Raw genomic sequence first — 17,662 nt, 5'->3', positions numbered from 1 at the left:
GAAAATGGGTAAACAGGACTCCTTTGTTTTTAAGAGGGAATGTCACAGAGGGAAATTTTCACTTCCCAGGCAAACAAAAGCTGTAACTTCGAGGGAAGTGCTCCCTCTCAAGTGTCCTAATAGCCAGGGCTAAGATGCAAACACTGCATCATGCCAGACATTGGTGTCACATGTTTAATCCTAGCACTCAGGAGGCAGAACCAGGCGGATCTCTGAGTTCAAGGCCAGCCTGGTCTACAGATCGAGTTCCAGGACAGTCAGGGTTACACAGAGAATCCCTGTCTCAAAAAAAAAAAAAAAAAAAAAAAAAAAAAAAAACCTAAACTAAACTAAAACAAATAAAGCAAACAAACCACTACATCATGTATAACCTAGTGTGAGAAAAAGAAAGCTTCTCAGTTCACTGATGGAGCTATTTTCTTTTCTTTCCTGAGTAATAGGCTTGTAATAAAATCAGTGTTCAGTAGAGTGTGGGGGCAGTGTATGCCTATAAGCATAGCCCTTGGAAGGTCTGCCTGGGCCATATAGCGAGACCCAGTCTCAAAAAACTATGTATCAGTGTTTAGAAATAGAGGAGGAAATATCACCACAAAGTTATGTTGTAAATGTGCTTATATAAGTTTCATATAGCTGTATAGCTCAGTATAGCTCATATGCTGTCCCTCAATATTTTTAATGTTTCACAAATATTCTTACACATAAAAAACTCATTCATTTTTAATATTCAGATTTCAAATTATATGAAAATTAAAGTATAGTTAAACCAGTTCACTCTACCATACTCTATCTGCTTTCTCAGCTGTATATGCTAGTTTCCCTGCCCACAGTAACTCTCTTTGATAATTGCAGTTCTGCAAGAATTGAAATGACATCATAGAATGCTTTTCTTCTCTTGTGTGTTTTAAGGAATTGCAGAGAGATATGCAAGGAAGTACACAGGCATTGGCAGAAATAGTGAGAAACACGGAAATTTTTTTAAAGGAGAGTGGTGAAGAGCTCTCCCAAGAAGATAAAGCTTTGATTGAGCAGAAGCTAAACGAGGCAAAGATAAAGTGTGAACAGCTGAATTTAAAGGCGGAACAGTCAAAAAAGGAGCTGGATAAAGCGGTGACATCAGCCATCAAGGAAGAGGCTGAAAAGGTGCCTGTCCAAGTGTGTGGGTTCACTGTGGCTTTGCCAGAGATGATTAACACAACCCGGTAGCTGCTTGCTTATATTAAACATATCAGGTGGTGAGCAGCGATTAGCACTGAGAACTGAAATGCTGGCACGATGGGTATATAATTGCCAAATACAAACCAAGATTTGAAGAATTGGCTTTGCTGAATCTCCCCTCAAGTAGAATCAGGTTGAGAGACTTTGGACGGGAAAAGTGCTATCAGCTATAGTTAAAAATTCAAAATAAAATGTTTGAAGGTGGTGTAGACCTAGAGTATCTGCTTGTCTCTTTAAGGTTTAATAACCATATGTTTCCAATATGTGTTAGTTTTTAAATTTTAGGATTACCTAGATATTTTCTAATGTGTTAAACCTAGGCTTTGTCTGTGACGCTTACAAACCTTCCCTACACAGGTTGTAGCTGTGAGGCAGCTGGAAGAGAGCAGAACCAAAATAGAAAACCTTATGGACTGGTTGTCGAATGTTGAGAGAGACTCGGAGAGGGCAGGGATGGAGCACACACAAATGGTGGAGCAAAATGGAACCCATGTACATGAAGGTGACGGCAAGTCAATAGTTGGTGAAGAGGATGAAGTCAATGGCAACCTGCTAGAGACAGATGCTGAAGGGCATGGTGGGACCATGGAGGAGAATCTGAACCAGCAGTACCAGAGAGTCAAGGTGTGCTGTTTAAACAGTGATGTCGTCAGAGTTTAGGTTTAGGTCAATAAAGAGTCAGACAGCTTTATACAACCACAGAGAGACGTGACTTTCCCTACCCCAGGTTCACTGTATGTCAAATATAAATTATTATGGAAGTTCTTAGCAAATAAACATAGGAAGAAACAAATCATGAGAAAGGGCTTCTGTGTACAAGTGAAGCCCTGGTTAAGAAATGAAAGAGGGCTGGTGAATTGGCTCGTTGGTGAAGGATGCTTGCTACTCTTGCCAAGGATCCAAGTTCAGTTCCCAGGACCCACATCGGGCAACTAAAAACTGCCTGTAACTCCAGCTGGCCTCCAAGATCATCATTCATAATGGACATTTATGCATAAATATTAACAAATGAATCTGATAGTTGACCTCTCCAGAGCAGTGACAGTGACCCAGCGCTGCTCCTGCCTCTTTCTGAATCACTTCATTTAGTCTTCCTGGCTATCCTTTGAGGCTTTAGATTTCCATTTTATAAGACAGTTGCAACTTAAATGCATAAAGCAGCTTGCCCAGGTTCCCCCTGTAGTAGAGCTAGAGTTTGGCTTTAACCTCAGCCATAGTTTCGGTCATTCTGCGGATCTCTCTACTTTACTGCATGTTTGCAGACTGGCTTGCTTGTGCAGCCTTGAGCGCTCATCCATCCTAAGCTCAGCCTCTGAGGCAGCGCAGGCCACTGTGGAGAATGAAAGCCCAGTGCACGGGAGTTGTGGAAGCTGCCATTCATGCCACTGCAGGCACAAAGGTAGTGTTGGGGCAGCCATTTTTTAAGGTGTCCCCAAATTGATGGTTTTTGTCTCCCCTTTGTAGGCAGTCACCGGGATGGAATTCCCAAACACCTAGAACAGTGCTGACACCCAGGGCAGAATGAAAGTAATGGCAGTGAGGAGACAAGTGCTTTGAAACAGAGAGAGGACAGGCCCTGCTCACCAGCCTGCTCTCAACCAGCCAACTAAGCACAGGCCTGTCCACACTTGCATTCTCACTGTCTGTAGTAGTGCTCAACACCTTATGTACTGCTGATAGTTTTGTTCAAACAATTTTCTTCCACAAATTGGGTCTTTGGCATTTGAAACATCTCCATATTGTCTTCCCCAGCCATGGCTTCACATCTGATAGGATGGACATACATAATTACCTTGCATCATCCGATCAGTGTCCTTCCTTTTCTATAAGGAATCTTAGGCTAGGCAGAGGACAGGGGCTTGGCTGACCTGGGACCCATCCTGGCACTTGCCTGCCAAGGGGCAGAGAACGGTGTAACACATAATAACTAAGTTATATGGTTTGGTGGAAGGTAGTAAGTGCTAAGGGAGAGGAGTCATAATGAGTTGGTCAAGAGTAATTTAGTGCAATGTCGTTTGGATTTTAGAATTTAAATCAAGTAGTTAAGATAAAACCATGTTGATGAGATTTATGCAGATATTTAAAGGGATAGAGGCAGCTGTGTAGGTGTCTATTGAAAGAACTGCCACCAGGCAAAAACAGGAGAAAAAAAAGTGTACCAGTGTGCCTACCCGGGTGGGTGGGGATAAAGGTGGGAGCAAGCAGACACCAGGTGTAGTAGAAAGAGCCCTTCGGTGTCAACCAGATCAGGCCCATGTTAGCCATTAAACTGAGAAAACTGCTCAAAAGGTTAGTAACCTTTATTTGCCATATTTGGATAGCATATTTGAAGAAACTTCTTATAGATGGAGAGGAAAGAACTTGATGAACCTAAGGCCAACTTGCTCTCTGGAAATGGAGACCCCAGGTGGCTCTGTATACCTTTGAGTGTTGGTAGCACCACTTCCCAAGAGCTCTCTCTCTGCTTTCCTGCCTTGAAACCTGGCATGAGCCAGGTTCTGGAGGAATTCTTTGTACGTGAGCTGAGATGGTCCTTAAAGCAAATCCGTCACACATTGGGGTCACAACCTCCATGTTCGATGTCAGAAACTGAGGTCCAGTTAGAGACAAGATGTCTCCAGTGCTCTCCCCCACACCTGTTCCTTTAGCTCTGTTGGACTCTTTAACAATCCTGTTCATGTTTCCCTGTCTTTAAATTAAGCGGTAAGAGGACTTGAAAAGTGCATTGGGTTCTGGAAGCCTGGTCACCCTAAGGCCACAGTGTTCCCAACAGCTCTCACATTGCAATTGACTTGTTTCCACACAGGCCCAGCACGAGAAGATCATGACTCAGCACCAGGAGGTCATCGTAGCCACGCAGTCTGCACAGGTACTGCTTGAGAAACAGGGCCATTATCTCTCCCCTGAAGAAAAGGAGAAGCTGCAGGCGAACATGCAGGAGCTGAAAGCGCATTATGAGACGGTACTGGCGGAGTCTGAGAAGAAGGTGAAGCTGACACACTCCCTGCGGGAAGAGCTGGAGAAGTTCGATGCTGACTGTAGTGAGTTTGAGCATTGGCTACAGCAGTCAGAACAAGAGCTGGAGAACCTGGAGGCAGGTGCAGACAACCTCAGCGGCTTGACGGACAAGCTGACGAGGCAGAAGAGTTTCTCAGAGGATGTCATTTCACACAAAGGCGACTTACGGTACATCACCATTTCTGGAAACAGGGTGTTAGAAGCTGCCAAATCCTGCAGCAAGAGAGATGGCAACAGGGTTGACAAGGACAGCATCGACACTTCTGCAACCCACAGAGAGGTGCAGACTAAACTGGACCAGGCTACGCACCGCTTCCGGTCTCTCTACTCTAAGGTAATTTTATTTTCCTTTTGGTTTTTTTGTGTAGAGAGGTCAGTTTGTGGTATAGTTTTCAGTCTGCCCTCTTCACTTTTGCTTTAGATCTAGAAGTAAAAAATATATAAACCGACATGGGGGAAATAGTAGTTTTCCCTTACTTCTGGAAAATGCCTCTTAAAGATTAGCACCTTCAAGTTACTTAGCTTTGAGAGAAGTTTACCAGAAGTTTTTGTTATTAAATTATGCAGTACCAAATATGACCACCAGAAGGAGCAAGTGAACGAAGCAGAAGGAGGCGCTCAACCCCTCCCTGGTCTTGCCAGCTGAAGTTTCATGTAGGATAATTCCCGTCAAATATATTACAGAACTGTTTGTTTGTCCTACAGATGTATTTGGTCACTATGTTCTCATTATTAATTGCTAATGTTTGTTAATCATGAATGTTCTATGTTGCTTCTTTTATTACTCTGGAAAATAAAGAATCTTACTAAAAACAAAATCCATAAACCAGGTGTGGTGGTACACACTCCAAAAACTGAGGGAGCAGGATAGTGAATTTGGGTTAGCCTGGGCTACATAGCAAGATCCTGTCTCCAGATGGGAGGGAGAGGACACAAAAACATGTTCAGACTTGTCCCACCTGCATAAATGATTTGAAGAGCACCTCTGAGGCTTGGATTTTGCTCCATTTTAGTGTAAGTTATTTGGTCTCATTATGGTAATGTTGTGCAGAATGTAGAAATGATTTATAAAGCACCATAAAAGTATTTTCATCATATATATATATATATATATATATATATATATATATATATTGTCTGAAAACCCAGGAGGTATGCCCCAGTAAGTCTGCCTTGTCTGGTGATTCATTCTTGTTTAAGATCAGCCACCAATATGTTTTTTTAATTATTGTAAGTCTAGAACTGTCTCCTTATTTTTATGGTTCCCTTTGACTTCTCACACGAAGGAAAAAACTCAACTTGAGTTGTTCTGTGTGTCATCATCCCGTCCCCCCCCCCCCCCTCCCCCCCCCAGCTACAGGGCTCATACATCTTGAGACTATTTGACATGTAATAAATAGTGGGTTTTGGTCTTCCTTTCTGTCCCTTCTTCGGTTTTTTTAGTGCAGTGTTCTTGGAAATAACCTGAAAGATCTGGTGGATAAATACCAACACTATGAAGACGCTTCATGTGGACTTCTCTCTGGGCTGCAGGCCTGCGAGGCCAAAGCAAGCAAACATCTACTTGAGCCCATTGCTGTGGACCCCAGAAATCTTCAAAGGCAGCTAGAGGAGAGCAAGGTAAAGGAGGAGATGGGGAAGGAGAAACAGCCCCCCAGTAGTCCTGCTGATGCCCTTCCGTTCTCCGCGCCTGTGTGATCATTTTCCTTTGGGCCAAGGAAACATGTGGAAGGTGTTCTGTCCCCCCAGAGGGGTTCCGACCAGACTAAACTCTCCATGGCTTTTGTCCCACTGTTACTGAACTGGTGTGACACCACTGTGAATGCCTGTATTCTACCACACCCACCTCCTAACCCCAACACCACCCGCCCACTTATTTACTGTTATATTTCTTAATTTTTCTCCCTTTTCCATTAGAATTAAGCTCTGTGAAGGTGGGTGTTTGTGTCTGTGTTGTTCGTGGCCATATTCCCAGTATCTAGATCAGTAGTTCTCAAATTTATGAGTTGTGACTGCTTTGGAGGTCGCACAGCCCTTTCACAGGGTCACCTAAGACCATCTGCATATCTGATGGTATTTATATTATGATTTATAACAGTAGCTACATTACAGTTATGAAGTAGTAATGAAAATAATTTTCTGGTTGGGGGTCACCACACAATGAGGAACTGTTCTAAAGGGTCATAGCATTAGGGAGGTCGAGAACCACTGATCTACAGGGTTACCTGGGCCAAAGTACACAATGAGTCTTTGTTCAAGAGTGACATGTAGAAGAATGTTACTGTATTATTCGGGGTGTCTCAGAGTCAGTGTTTGGGATCTATTATGTTCCCCCATGGTGACTAGAGATACTAACTTCAGTTACTGTCAATGCCTTATCACAGAATGTCTTCCTGCCTTTTCAGAAATGCAGGTTTGACATCAGAAGTGCATGATTGCCAACTCTCGGTCTGACAAACTGTCAAGTTTGTCTCTATTTTTTAAAACCAAAGTATATTTTAACAATTTTTAAGTAAGGATAGATAATTTTTAAAATACTTTATTCTTCCCCGGCATGATAAAATAAAAATTTGAGTTTAAAAGTTTCATTGATCTAGAAATGTCTTCTTTTAACAGGTGAGGGTACTCACTGGTGTGGCTAGGGTCAGAGCCTGAGCCTTGACAGACTTAAAAAGCTAGGCTTGGCCACTTTCAATATGCCAATTATAGAACCAAGTGATGGTGAGTGCAGAGAGAAGAAATATGTTCAGTGTGGCCACATTCCGAAGGGAAACAAAGAAGTCTGTCTTGACCTGACGTTTAAGTTTAATGGAAGGCAAGAGTTATGCATAGCTAAGCAGCCCCGCTCAGGGTATAGTTTGGCCCATCTTTGTCTTAGCTTCAGTCTCAGGTGGTTTGACAAGTTGTGGGAACTGTGTGAGATCTCTGTCTAAGAAATGAGCTCATCCTTTGGCTTGCCTCTTGACCCTAGTCTCTTCCTACTCCCAGCATGAGATTCCTGGGGAAATTCCAGTTCTTGGGACCCAGTTGTTTTAATGGTCTCATAACTGAAAGGAAAGCCACAGATGTCTCTAGAACATCTCCGTCCCTGCTGAGACAGCACAGGTAGTGTTAGTTTATTGCAAAGGCTCTCAGGATTGAGAGCCAAGGACAGTGAAAAGGAAGTTTGGAGGTGCAGAGTGGCTAGGCACAGTCTTCTGGAACTAGAGCATTGATTGTCACCCCTGCAGTGGGCACCAGGAAAGTGTTCTGTCCCTGGGCATGTCCCTCTCATTCTTCCCCATTCTCTTCTCACTTCTTCTTCCTCCTAGTCTCCTATTTAGCTCTCTGCCCACCAGCCTCATCTGTCCTGCCTCTGCCAAGCTATTAGCCACTCAGCTTTTTATTAGGCCAGTCAGGTGCCTTAGGCGGGCAAGGTGAAACAGCATCACATCTTTTCATAATTAAACAAATGCAGCATAAACAGGTGTAACACATCCTTATGTCATTAAACACATGCAGCAGAAACAAATATAGGACACCCTTAGTCAGTTCCAGTAACATTCCACAGCATAAACAAATGTAACACGTATTTACATAGTTAAATATTCTGAAACATACAAGAGTGCAGGTGTTTATTTGATTTTGGTATAAAATTCACCTGTAGTAAGTCATACTATGTTAGGTATTATGTCTTTTGATAATGTGAACAAGTCCTTTTGGCTCTTCTCATCCCTGTACCGCGCTGTACTTTGTGGCCCAGCCAATCCGAGAAGAGGAAGTGGCCTCAGACCTTGCTAAAGTCCTGGCTGCCTTGTTCTGGCTTAAGTTACTCCCACCTAGGCTTTTTACTTCTGACTTCATTTCTTTCTCACTATTTTTTCCTGCGCTGCCGTATGCCCTTACTTAGCAGTTTCTTCACAGCCTTCAGTAATTCCCCATTGCTACAGACAGGATGTCAAGCCCTTAGCCTAACGTTTGAGGCCTTTGCAAGCCGTATTTATTCACTCATTATCATGCTCATGGTCTCTCCCTCTCTCTGGGCTATTTCTGTGCTCTCTATTTGTTCTGTGGAGTAGTATTCCGCTTTTTCATCTCTACAGTCGATTCAGGGCCCAGCATGGCCACCACTAACAGAGGCCCTCACACCCCTGCCGCTCCTCCGCTAGCCCACCTTCCACTAGCGTCTCCTCTGACCTCTGGAATTTCGCCCTTGTTGTAAACTTTGCAACGTTTTTCTTCTTTTTTTTTTTTTTTCCTACAGAATGTAGCAAAGCTTTTTGGATTTTTAGATGCTCAATAACTTACTGGAATAAATAACATACAGATGACACAATCTGAAGTCAAGGACCTGGAATCAGAACTAGTCCGTGGGGGTTCTTTAGTTTTGAGTTTTGTTGGTGGTTTGGGGTTTGGTGGTAGGGGTGTTGTATAAAACATCAAAGTGGAAATGAGGGGAAAACAGTGATGGGGTGGCAAGGAGAAAGACCTAAGAACCCTTACTTGTGTGTGTCAGCGCTCTCCATCTAGACTGATTGGTTACTGCTCTCGAATGGCTTTATTCTCAGAAACCCGGAGCAAGCTTGACGATGAAAGTTTACATGTTGTATGGTTTATTCCATCCAATTTAATATATCGATTTTTTTTCCTTATTGGGAATCTGTTAGCCCTTCTAAATATAATTGAAAGCCACTTAATCCCACAGGCCTTGCAAGGACAGATATCAAGTCAGCAAGTTGCTGTAGAGAAGCTGAAAAAAACAGCCGAAGTGCTCTTGGATGCCAGGGGCTCATTACTTCCTGCCAAGAATGACATCCAGAAGACACTGGGTAAGTAAGGTCTTAGCTCATTTCCTGTCTCATGAGTATGTTTGAAATGGAGGTATTTTATAGATGAGAAAGTTGACGGATGTATGTTGATTTGTGATTTCTGCATGTGTGTACAAAATAAATAAAAGAAAATTTCCAGATGACTATTCATGTTTCCCCCTAATAGAGCTAAATTAAAGTCTGAGTAGAAATTTTCTGTGAGGAGAAAGCCACTCTTTACGAGGGGAACTTCCCCCTGTTCTTAAAGACATGCAAGCACTCTTGATCATGTACCTTGATCAATAAGTAATTACAAGGCACATGTGTTTATAAATTACGTATTCATCTTGTTATATTATCATATTTAATTACAAAATGCAAAACTGCAAAATTTTAAGGCATATGAAGAAAGTATGGGCGAAGGCTCTAGGACAGTGGTTCTCAACCTTCCTAATTCTGTGACCCTTTAACACAGTTCCTCTTGTGGTGACGCCAACCATAAAATTATTTTCATTGCTACTTCACAACTGTAAATTTGCTACTATTATGATTCATAATGTAAATATCTGTGTTTTCTAGTGATCTTTGGTGACCCCTGTGAAAGGGTCATTTGACACCCCCCACAAAGGGGCTGTGACCCACAGGTTGGGAAATGCTGATCTAAGGTTTTGTTGTTCTGTTCTGATACACTATTGTGTAAGCTCGCATCAGGGACCATCACCGTAGGAATCTGAGCCTGAAGGTGTGAAGCAGAAAGACTGTCTTCATTTGAAAAGGCATTTTTGATGTCTTCCATATATTATTTTAATATTTGTGGGGGGGGTTGTTGTGTTTGTTTGTTCTTGTTTTTGTTGTTGTTTGTCTTTTTAAGACAAGATCTTGCTCTGTAGCCCAGGTTGGCTGGAGAATCACTGTGTAGCCCAGGCTAGTCTTGAGTTCAAGCCAGTCCTCCTGTGTTAGCCTCCTGAATGCTAGACTTCAGGTATAAGCTGCCAAGCCTGGCTTTCCCTGATACTAAATGTTCATTATTTCATGTATTACATCAATGCTTTAGAACTTCTGTTGACATCATTTTCTAGGAATGTGTGAAACTATTTAGAATGCAGACACATTTCCATTTTTTATTTCTAAGAAAAACAGTAGCTTTTAAAATATTTATTTTGGGTTGTTTGTTGATTTTTAAAAAAGAACAAAACAACAACAAAAACAAGAGCTTGCTATATTTCCCAGGCTACCCTTAAACTCATGAAGGATTTGCTAAACACTTAAAACACTTCTGTGTCAGGAACTGGGGCCAAAAGACAAACACCAAAAGAAAGATTTTTCTAGTACTTTTTGTTGCTTAGGAAATTACATAGGATTAAAATTTTATGTAAGGAACTGATCAAATTATATACATGCACACAGGTGGGATTCCAAAGGTCCTCATCTTCAGATACCACCATTTTAGGCCTTAGACCTAAATTCATAGGTGGGAGCAGGAGGCAGGGTGGGGGTGTGTGTCAAGGGTGATAGACATGCAGTCCATAGCAAACAGTGGTACCCACAGTGTATTAAGTTTTTGAAAGCAGCTCATTGATGTGGCATGGGAAGTCGTAAGTCATGGCTAAACTACATAAGCACTGCCCCACCCCCCCACCCCACCCCCAGGAACAGCTCCACTTCGAATCACAAGCTACAGTTTAAAGTGACTACTCTTGGGACTTTTAGTTAGGGGTCATACTTGAATTTGACTCTTGTTTCCTCTGCTCATACCATCTTGGTATGTATTAAATGTAGTCCTTCTCTCTATTAAGCATTCTTTTCAGATTCATTGTATCTTAGCAACAGGGCCCTGATTGCCTCCGTCAGGTAAACTCTCCAATCAGTGAGAATTGGTTAACCTGTTTTCTCATGCTGTAGCATTCCAACAACTTAGAAGAAATTATTTTGCTATTGAATCATCCGCCATAGGCCAAACACAAGCATGTGAGGGAACTCACCTGTAGAGCTGTTTAGACCACAGTTTCTCATGCTGTGTCCTACACTGTGTTCTTCTAAAACATTCATAAAGAACTGAAATGCTTTTTTGAATATTTGTATAATAAATGAGCTTTCAAAATCATCATTTAAAAAAAAATGTTTTCCAGAGAGAGACAAAAATTAGTAGCTCTGTTCTTTGAACCTGTTGCTGGCCCACAGAATAGAATGTCAAATGTCAAAATACAGAATTTCGTTTTCAAGAGAAAATTGGGCAGGAAGGTAGCATTTTTCTTTTTTCTTTTTCTTTTTTTTTTCACCTTAAATCTTGAGAATTGAAAGTTCATACCATGGGAAATAAGTTGTTCTGGTAACTCATTTTTTGCCTTTTATCTGAAGCACAATCATAGCTTTAGGTGTATTTACACTGTTAACCTGTTTTCTTAATGCACTTGAATCTTCTTCGTATTTGAAGCCTCTCTCTGATTATGACAAAAGCTGAACGTGTGTGTGTGTGTGTGTGTGTGTGTGTGTGTGTGTGTGTGTCAGAGTATTGTCTCTGGAGAGGGGTTGTCTGGGACTGTCACTCAGCCACCCCCAAATAGTTATCAATCAATATTGATATACCAGTCAGACACTAGCTGATTGCTGTGGCCTACTGTTTAGACCATGCTTTCATCTCTCTGACACACTTCAAATGTTTATGTCTCTGAAGATTTTTCCAGATGCAAATGGTAGCACGTGAAATTACTCTTTTTTTACTATTTCGTTTTCCACTCATTTGTGTCTTCATAAAAAGTGACAGACGATCTGGTTATTCATTGGAAATGTATCACTTAAACCTTTTGGTATGGAAACTTAATTGTTATTCGAAATGCATTTGAAAAGGACTGAGGCAAGCAGAACTTGGTGCTTACTGGTCCCCTCTCTGTGTGGAGCAGATGACATTGTTGGGAGATACGATGATCTGTCCAAGTCTGTGAATGAACGGAATGAAAAGCTACAGATAACCCTGACCCGCTCACTGAGTGTGCAGGACGGCTTGGATGAGATGCTGGACTGGATGGGGAGTGTGGAAAGCTCGCTGGTCAAGCCAGGTCAAGTGCCCTTAAACTCTGCCGCTCTTCAGGATCTCATCAGTAAAGACATTGTGAGTGACCTCTTTTACAGGAAGGAATTTCACTTGCAGTTGAAAACAAGTTATTTATCTTCAGGAATAAGTAGGCTTAAAGGCAGGGGAAAGGGGTGCTTCTGAATACAACCAAGTAGCAAGCAGTGCTTATACAAATGAATGTGTAGGTGATTTTTTGTGATGCCACTTAGAAAGGGATTTATGTGCTTTTCATTATTCATTAAGGAGGGTTTAAACCTACACTGTATCTTATCTCATTTATCATTACTTCAGCCAGCTGCTCTGCTCATGGGGTTCATCAGATCAATCTTGTTGTTGCCAAGCCTTTTAAAAATTAAGAGCATGGCTAATCCCCAGGCTGCATTAGATCCCAGGGGTTGCTGGGAAGAAACAACCCCCTGCGTTCTTCAAGCAGCCAGCCAGCTGTTCTCCACACTCCCTTAAAGGGCTTTGGGATTGGCTTCACTAAGGGAAAAATCAAACATGTCATTCATTTCCAACTGTTAGCCTTGTTAGTCACAAGTTGTTCAAGCTTATGGTGCTGTGAAGAATCATTTTCAAAACCCTTTGGCATTATTTGTAGACATCATTAGAAAATACATACAGCCAGGAGGTGGTGGTGCACACCTTTAATCCCAGCACTCAAGAGGCAGAGGCAGGTGGATCTATGTGAGTTTGAGGCCAGCCTGGTCTATAAGGCTGCATAGAGAAACCCTGTCTCGAAAAACAAAAACAGAAAAAGAAAAGAAAAGAAAATACAATAATTGCTGTGTTTCAGATGTTGGAACAGGACATTGCGGGTCGTCAGAGCAGCATAAATGCCATGAATGAAAAAGTGAAGACATTTATGGAGACAACAGACCCTTCCACTGCATCCACACTGCAAGCGAAAATGAAGGACCTGTCTGCTCGGTTTTCTGAAGCGAGTCAGAAACATAAGGAAAAGCTTGCCAAGATGGTGGAGCTAAAGGCCAAAGTAGAGCAGTTTGAAAACCTCTCAGAAAAGCTCCAGGTATTTCTAGAGACGCAGAGCCAGGCACTCACTGAGGTGGACATGCCAGGAAAAGATGTTCCAGAGCTGTCTCAGTACATGCAGGTGCGTATTCCTTGGTAGCCACAATGCCAAGCATGTAGACTGGTAAAGACAAGCTCATGCATTTGCCGACCGTCTGCCTACCAGTCGTCATTCTCACTGATTCATACTGTTGGTCCATGAAGCATTTGCCTGTTGAATAGAAATAAACCATTTACCACACATATCATAGCTCTCATGAATATCACTGTACACGCCAAAGCCCCAGAGAATCAAAACTACAGTGCATTTTAAAGTGTACCATTCACTGTGCCCTAGCTGGACATTTATAGTTTGTGGAGTGCTAAGCACTAGATGTCCTCCATGAAACCCCAGCTAGGGATAGTCTGCTCCTCTACATACCTCTGCCAAAATGTGATTCTATGATCCAGCAACATTTATATTGATGGATGTCATTGCTTTGCAGGAATCCACTACTAAATTCTTAGAACACAAGAAAGATCTCGAAGCTCTGCACAGCCTCCTGAAGGAGATATCCAGCCATGGCTTACCAGGAGACAAAGCTCTGGTGTTTGAAAAAACAAATAACTTGTCAAAGAAATTCAAAGAACTGGAGGATACTATCCAAGAAAAGTAAGCGCCTCATTCAAAATGTATTTTATTCTACTTGGTGGCACTCAGTAACTAAGTTGCTTTCATTTATATAAGTATATGACTGAGGTGATTTCCAAAATGTGAAGACTTGGACTGTTACTGTGTTTGTGCATTAAATTTATGCAGGAGGCTGAGGCAGGATTACAGAGAGTTTGAGGCACTAATCTGGACTGTAGTAGCTCTGTCTTAAGAAACAAAACACAACAACAAAAACATCAAGTTACTGTTTGCTAAAATACAGAGGTGGGAAGCTGAGCACTGCTTGTGTAAAAGTGAGAAGCATTCTGTAAGCGCAGTGGTGCTGGTGGAGTGTTACTGAAATGGCTCAGCTCACGAGGCCTCTGCTTTCTTTGGCAAATATGGCCTTTCTATTTACAAAAACAGAAATAACCTTGAAGGGCAGTGGTTCTTGCTTTGGGAACTCAGTTCAGAAGTTATGCATAATTTCAGTATGTTCTTTCTAGCCCTTTTAATATAACAGCTTCCTTCTCTAATGAGTGAATGAGCCATAAATCCGTGAAGAACAAGGCAGAGGCCCAGTTTGACCTGTGAGTCTGTGTGGGAATCAGCCCTGGGGCTGTATCTTTCCACTTCCTATCTCATGTTTAGAACATATATCTGATTTTTATGCATTTATATAGAAGAGCACCCCAAAAAAAGATGTTTTAGAATGGTCATTTCTCATTCATCTAGTTTTATTTCCTCAGCATTCTTTATCTAAACCTTCTGAGTTCTGTTTCTGAACCTCTCACAGAAGAAATATTCTTGGCTTTCTTCCATAATCTAGGTTATGGAAGACTATTCCAGTTTTAAATTTAGGTAATATCTAGGCCATTAAAACATTAAATCTATGGAGTCATCAGTAATTAGTCCAGTTGTACTATATCTATATCTCCAGCATCCAAAGTCACATGTGCTCATGAGTCATCCACATGTCAAGTGTAACGGTGCTCATAGGTCATGTGCTTGGCATATAGAAAGATCCATAGAGATTACAATGTAACTACCTGTGCATTGGGGTGGAGAAGCACCTGTTAAAACTGCCATCGACCTTTGGAGAGGTAGAAGTGCCATCACTCCAAAATGTTGGGTTAAGTCATCCACTAAGGTGACCTATGATCTCCTCTGGTCAGCAGCATATACATGTTGTTTTTCTGTATCTTTGCTGCCTGGCAATAGCATTATGTAAAATGGATCCATCAAGGTTGCTAGTTTATGTAGCATTATAGAGAATCGTTATGTGTGAGTTACAGATTTTTTGACCTTTCCTTCTCTTTGTCTATAGCTTTGCTTAAGGCATCAACAATAGTTACTTAGCTGATGTCATTCATCCCATGAGCAGACGTCAGCCTGAAATGTTCTGTGCATACAAGGTGGTTGATAAAGTTGAGCATAATGACCATTAGTTAATAAAGTTGGGAATGATGACCATTGGTTACTAACTGGCCTTTTGGAGCATCTGATTCTGCAGCCTAACTTCTGGTTTGCCTTTGTTCTTTAGAAAAGACGCTATCAGTTCTTGCCAGGAGCAGCTGAGTGCTTTCCGGGTCCTTGCTCAGTCACTGAAGTCCTGGATAAAAGAAACAGCAAAGCAGGTTCCCATCATGAAGCCTTCTTTGGGTGCAGAGGACTTGGGAAAATCTCTGGAAGAAACCAAGGTGGTTCATTAGACCTAATAGTAACTTTTGCTTGCCTGTATTAGCAATGAAGTATAGGGTCCTTCAGTCTAAAGTCCAGCAAGCTGGTCTCATAAATGCAGTAGCGGATCTGTGGAAATCAGTATGGGATTAGCTGCACTTTTCAAGGCAGGACATAATCTCTTGGTTAATTTGATTTATGAAAAAGATGTTAGCCATTAGCTTCCCTCTTCATCAAATGCCAACTTAGTTTCCATTCTTTTATCATGCTCTCTCCACATAATTAGAGAGTGACCCTTGTCTTCATGTGCATAATATATATATTTTTTTGTTGACTGACAAGTCATAAAGGTTACAGCTAATTGTGTCATATTTTCTTAGAGTGAAATCATGTATCTTTAAAACTTCATTGAAATTTTGGTAGTTAAAACTCAGCATGTGTTGGAATTTTGTATGCCCCTGTTTATTTTTATTGTCCTGTTACATACCTAAGGATGTGACTGGCACCTAGTATAGCCCTACAGACTTACAGTTGACAGTTACTCTGGAACATTCCCGTAGCACCAGGACACAGCCTGGCTTCCACTGTGGCTGGAGGCAGAACACAGAATGGGCCTTGCCCTGTTCTCCTCTGCCAACAGTGTTAACAGTCACCTGGGCCCACAGTCATTGTTGCTTTGAAATATGCTTAAGAAGTTCAATTATAATGTACAACTTTGAAGCTACTTGGAAGACTGAAAGATAATGTGTTTTTATGTTTAAAGAAATTACAAGAAAAGTGGAGTTTGAAAGCACCAGAAATTCACAAAGCAAACAACAGTGGGGTCTCACTATGTAACCTGATAAGTGCAGTGACTACCCCTGCAAAGGCCATAGCAGCAGTCAAATCAGGTATGTTTTCATGACCAGTTTGTAAGAATTAGATCTCTTGTGTTAATTTTGTGTATTTTTAATTAATTAAATAAAAGTCACTTCAGAAATACAAAGTAAAAGAGATAAGACAAAAGACTTTTAAAAGCACATTGAAGTCTGTCATGGAGAGATGGGGAGATGGCTCAGTGAATAAATTGTTTGTGTGCAAGCATGAGGATGGGAGTTTGAATCCCCAGGACTCACATATGTTTTTTACATGAGTGGGCATGGTGGCCTGCCTGTAATCACAGCACTCAGGAGGCAGAGTCAGATAGTTCTCAGAGCAGGTTGACCAGCTAGATTCAAGGAGTCCTTGACCTCTGGGTTTGGGGAGTGATCCCACCTCAGAAAATAAAGTGGAAAGTCATTGTGGAAGATAGCCAACATCTGCCGTGGAGCAGACATATGTATACACGCCTGCACATGTGCACTCACAAAAGTAGGAACATGTACACACACACACAATCTGTCATGGAAAGATATCTGTACTAATCCCTGCCATGTTTGTTAATACATATAAAACATAACCACATGGCGTGTAACAGTAAGAAAGTGATACAGAGGAAGGGGACTGGTCAGGTTCCAGTCTGTTTGCTTTTTACTCTAATTACATGGAGATAATGGTGTTCTCTTTGTGCTGTTTCTGGCCTCATTATACTAGGTAGTAAAGAAACGAATTTGGTTTCCTAGAAAGAAGTGAGGCAAGGGGGTTGAGTTCTTCTCTGAAGAGGCGACCCCTCTCTCCTTTTGTCTGCTTGTCTGTGCCTTGTTCCCAAAGCAGTTGACTCTGCAGCCTGTTGGTTAGTACACACACACATCTCAGCCAACCTAAGTCCTGGCTGACCCCACGCTTCTCAGCCAAAGAAGGGAGTTGCATACAAACGTCGATTCCCAAATTAATTTAACGTGAATACAGTGTTTAGGGAAGGCATACTTTATTGAGGTGTGTTTTGTTTATTTTTGTTTTCTTTTAAGTTGAAGATTAGACAGAAGGCTGATCGCATATCTCTATTGTGTGTTTCGAGGGCCCTCTGGTTTATCTAGTCTGACCAGGCCTCCAGCTGTCCCTATTGTGAGTGACACCCATTTTCCAGCTGTACTTTTCTCAACCAGCCATTTATTCCACTCTATTAATCCCTTTGAAAGGGATTCCCATATTATAAATGCTGCAGTGATCTCTCCTTTTGCCCCCTAATCAGATTTCCTGAGATGCCAAGTTGATTTTTCTAAAGAAGAGAAATTCTATTGTCTTTATCTTAGTTCCTCCTGTCTCCTTATTTGTAATAAAATCTATACTATGCTTGGTTTTCCTTGC

At 41.7% G+C, this 17,662-nt stretch overlaps 1 protein-coding gene across 16 annotated transcripts in view; it reads left to right on the top strand.

Moving 5' to 3' along the window:
- Dst (dystonin) overlaps positions 1-17,662 on the top strand; it is a 389,777-nt gene that overhangs the window by 279,430 nt on the left and 92,685 nt on the right. For all 16 annotated transcript variants that reach the window (XM_027386908.2, XM_027386906.2, XM_027386911.2 and 13 more), the window contains 10 exons: positions 907-1,140; positions 1,573-1,839; positions 4,022-4,567; positions 5,677-5,853; positions 8,918-9,041; positions 11,921-12,129; positions 12,890-13,207; positions 13,611-13,777; positions 15,300-15,456; positions 16,200-16,326. In XM_027386908.2, the coding sequence (XP_027242709.1) occupies positions 907-1,140; positions 1,573-1,839; positions 4,022-4,567; positions 5,677-5,853; positions 8,918-9,041; positions 11,921-12,129; positions 12,890-13,207; positions 13,611-13,777; positions 15,300-15,456; positions 16,200-16,326 (2,326 nt within the window). The remainder of the gene's footprint in view (positions 1-906; positions 1,141-1,572; positions 1,840-4,021; positions 4,568-5,676; positions 5,854-8,917; positions 9,042-11,920; positions 12,130-12,889; positions 13,208-13,610; positions 13,778-15,299; positions 15,457-16,199; positions 16,327-17,662) is intronic.

The sequence above is a fragment of the Cricetulus griseus genome (assembly GCF_003668045.3).
Source record: "Cricetulus griseus strain 17A/GY chromosome 1 unlocalized genomic scaffold, alternate assembly CriGri-PICRH-1.0 chr1_1, whole genome shotgun sequence".
Lineage (NCBI taxonomy): Eukaryota > Metazoa > Chordata > Mammalia > Rodentia > Cricetidae > Cricetulus > Cricetulus griseus.
The sequence above is the reverse complement of the archived record's forward strand: the minus strand, read 5'-3'. Positions and strand labels throughout refer to the sequence as shown.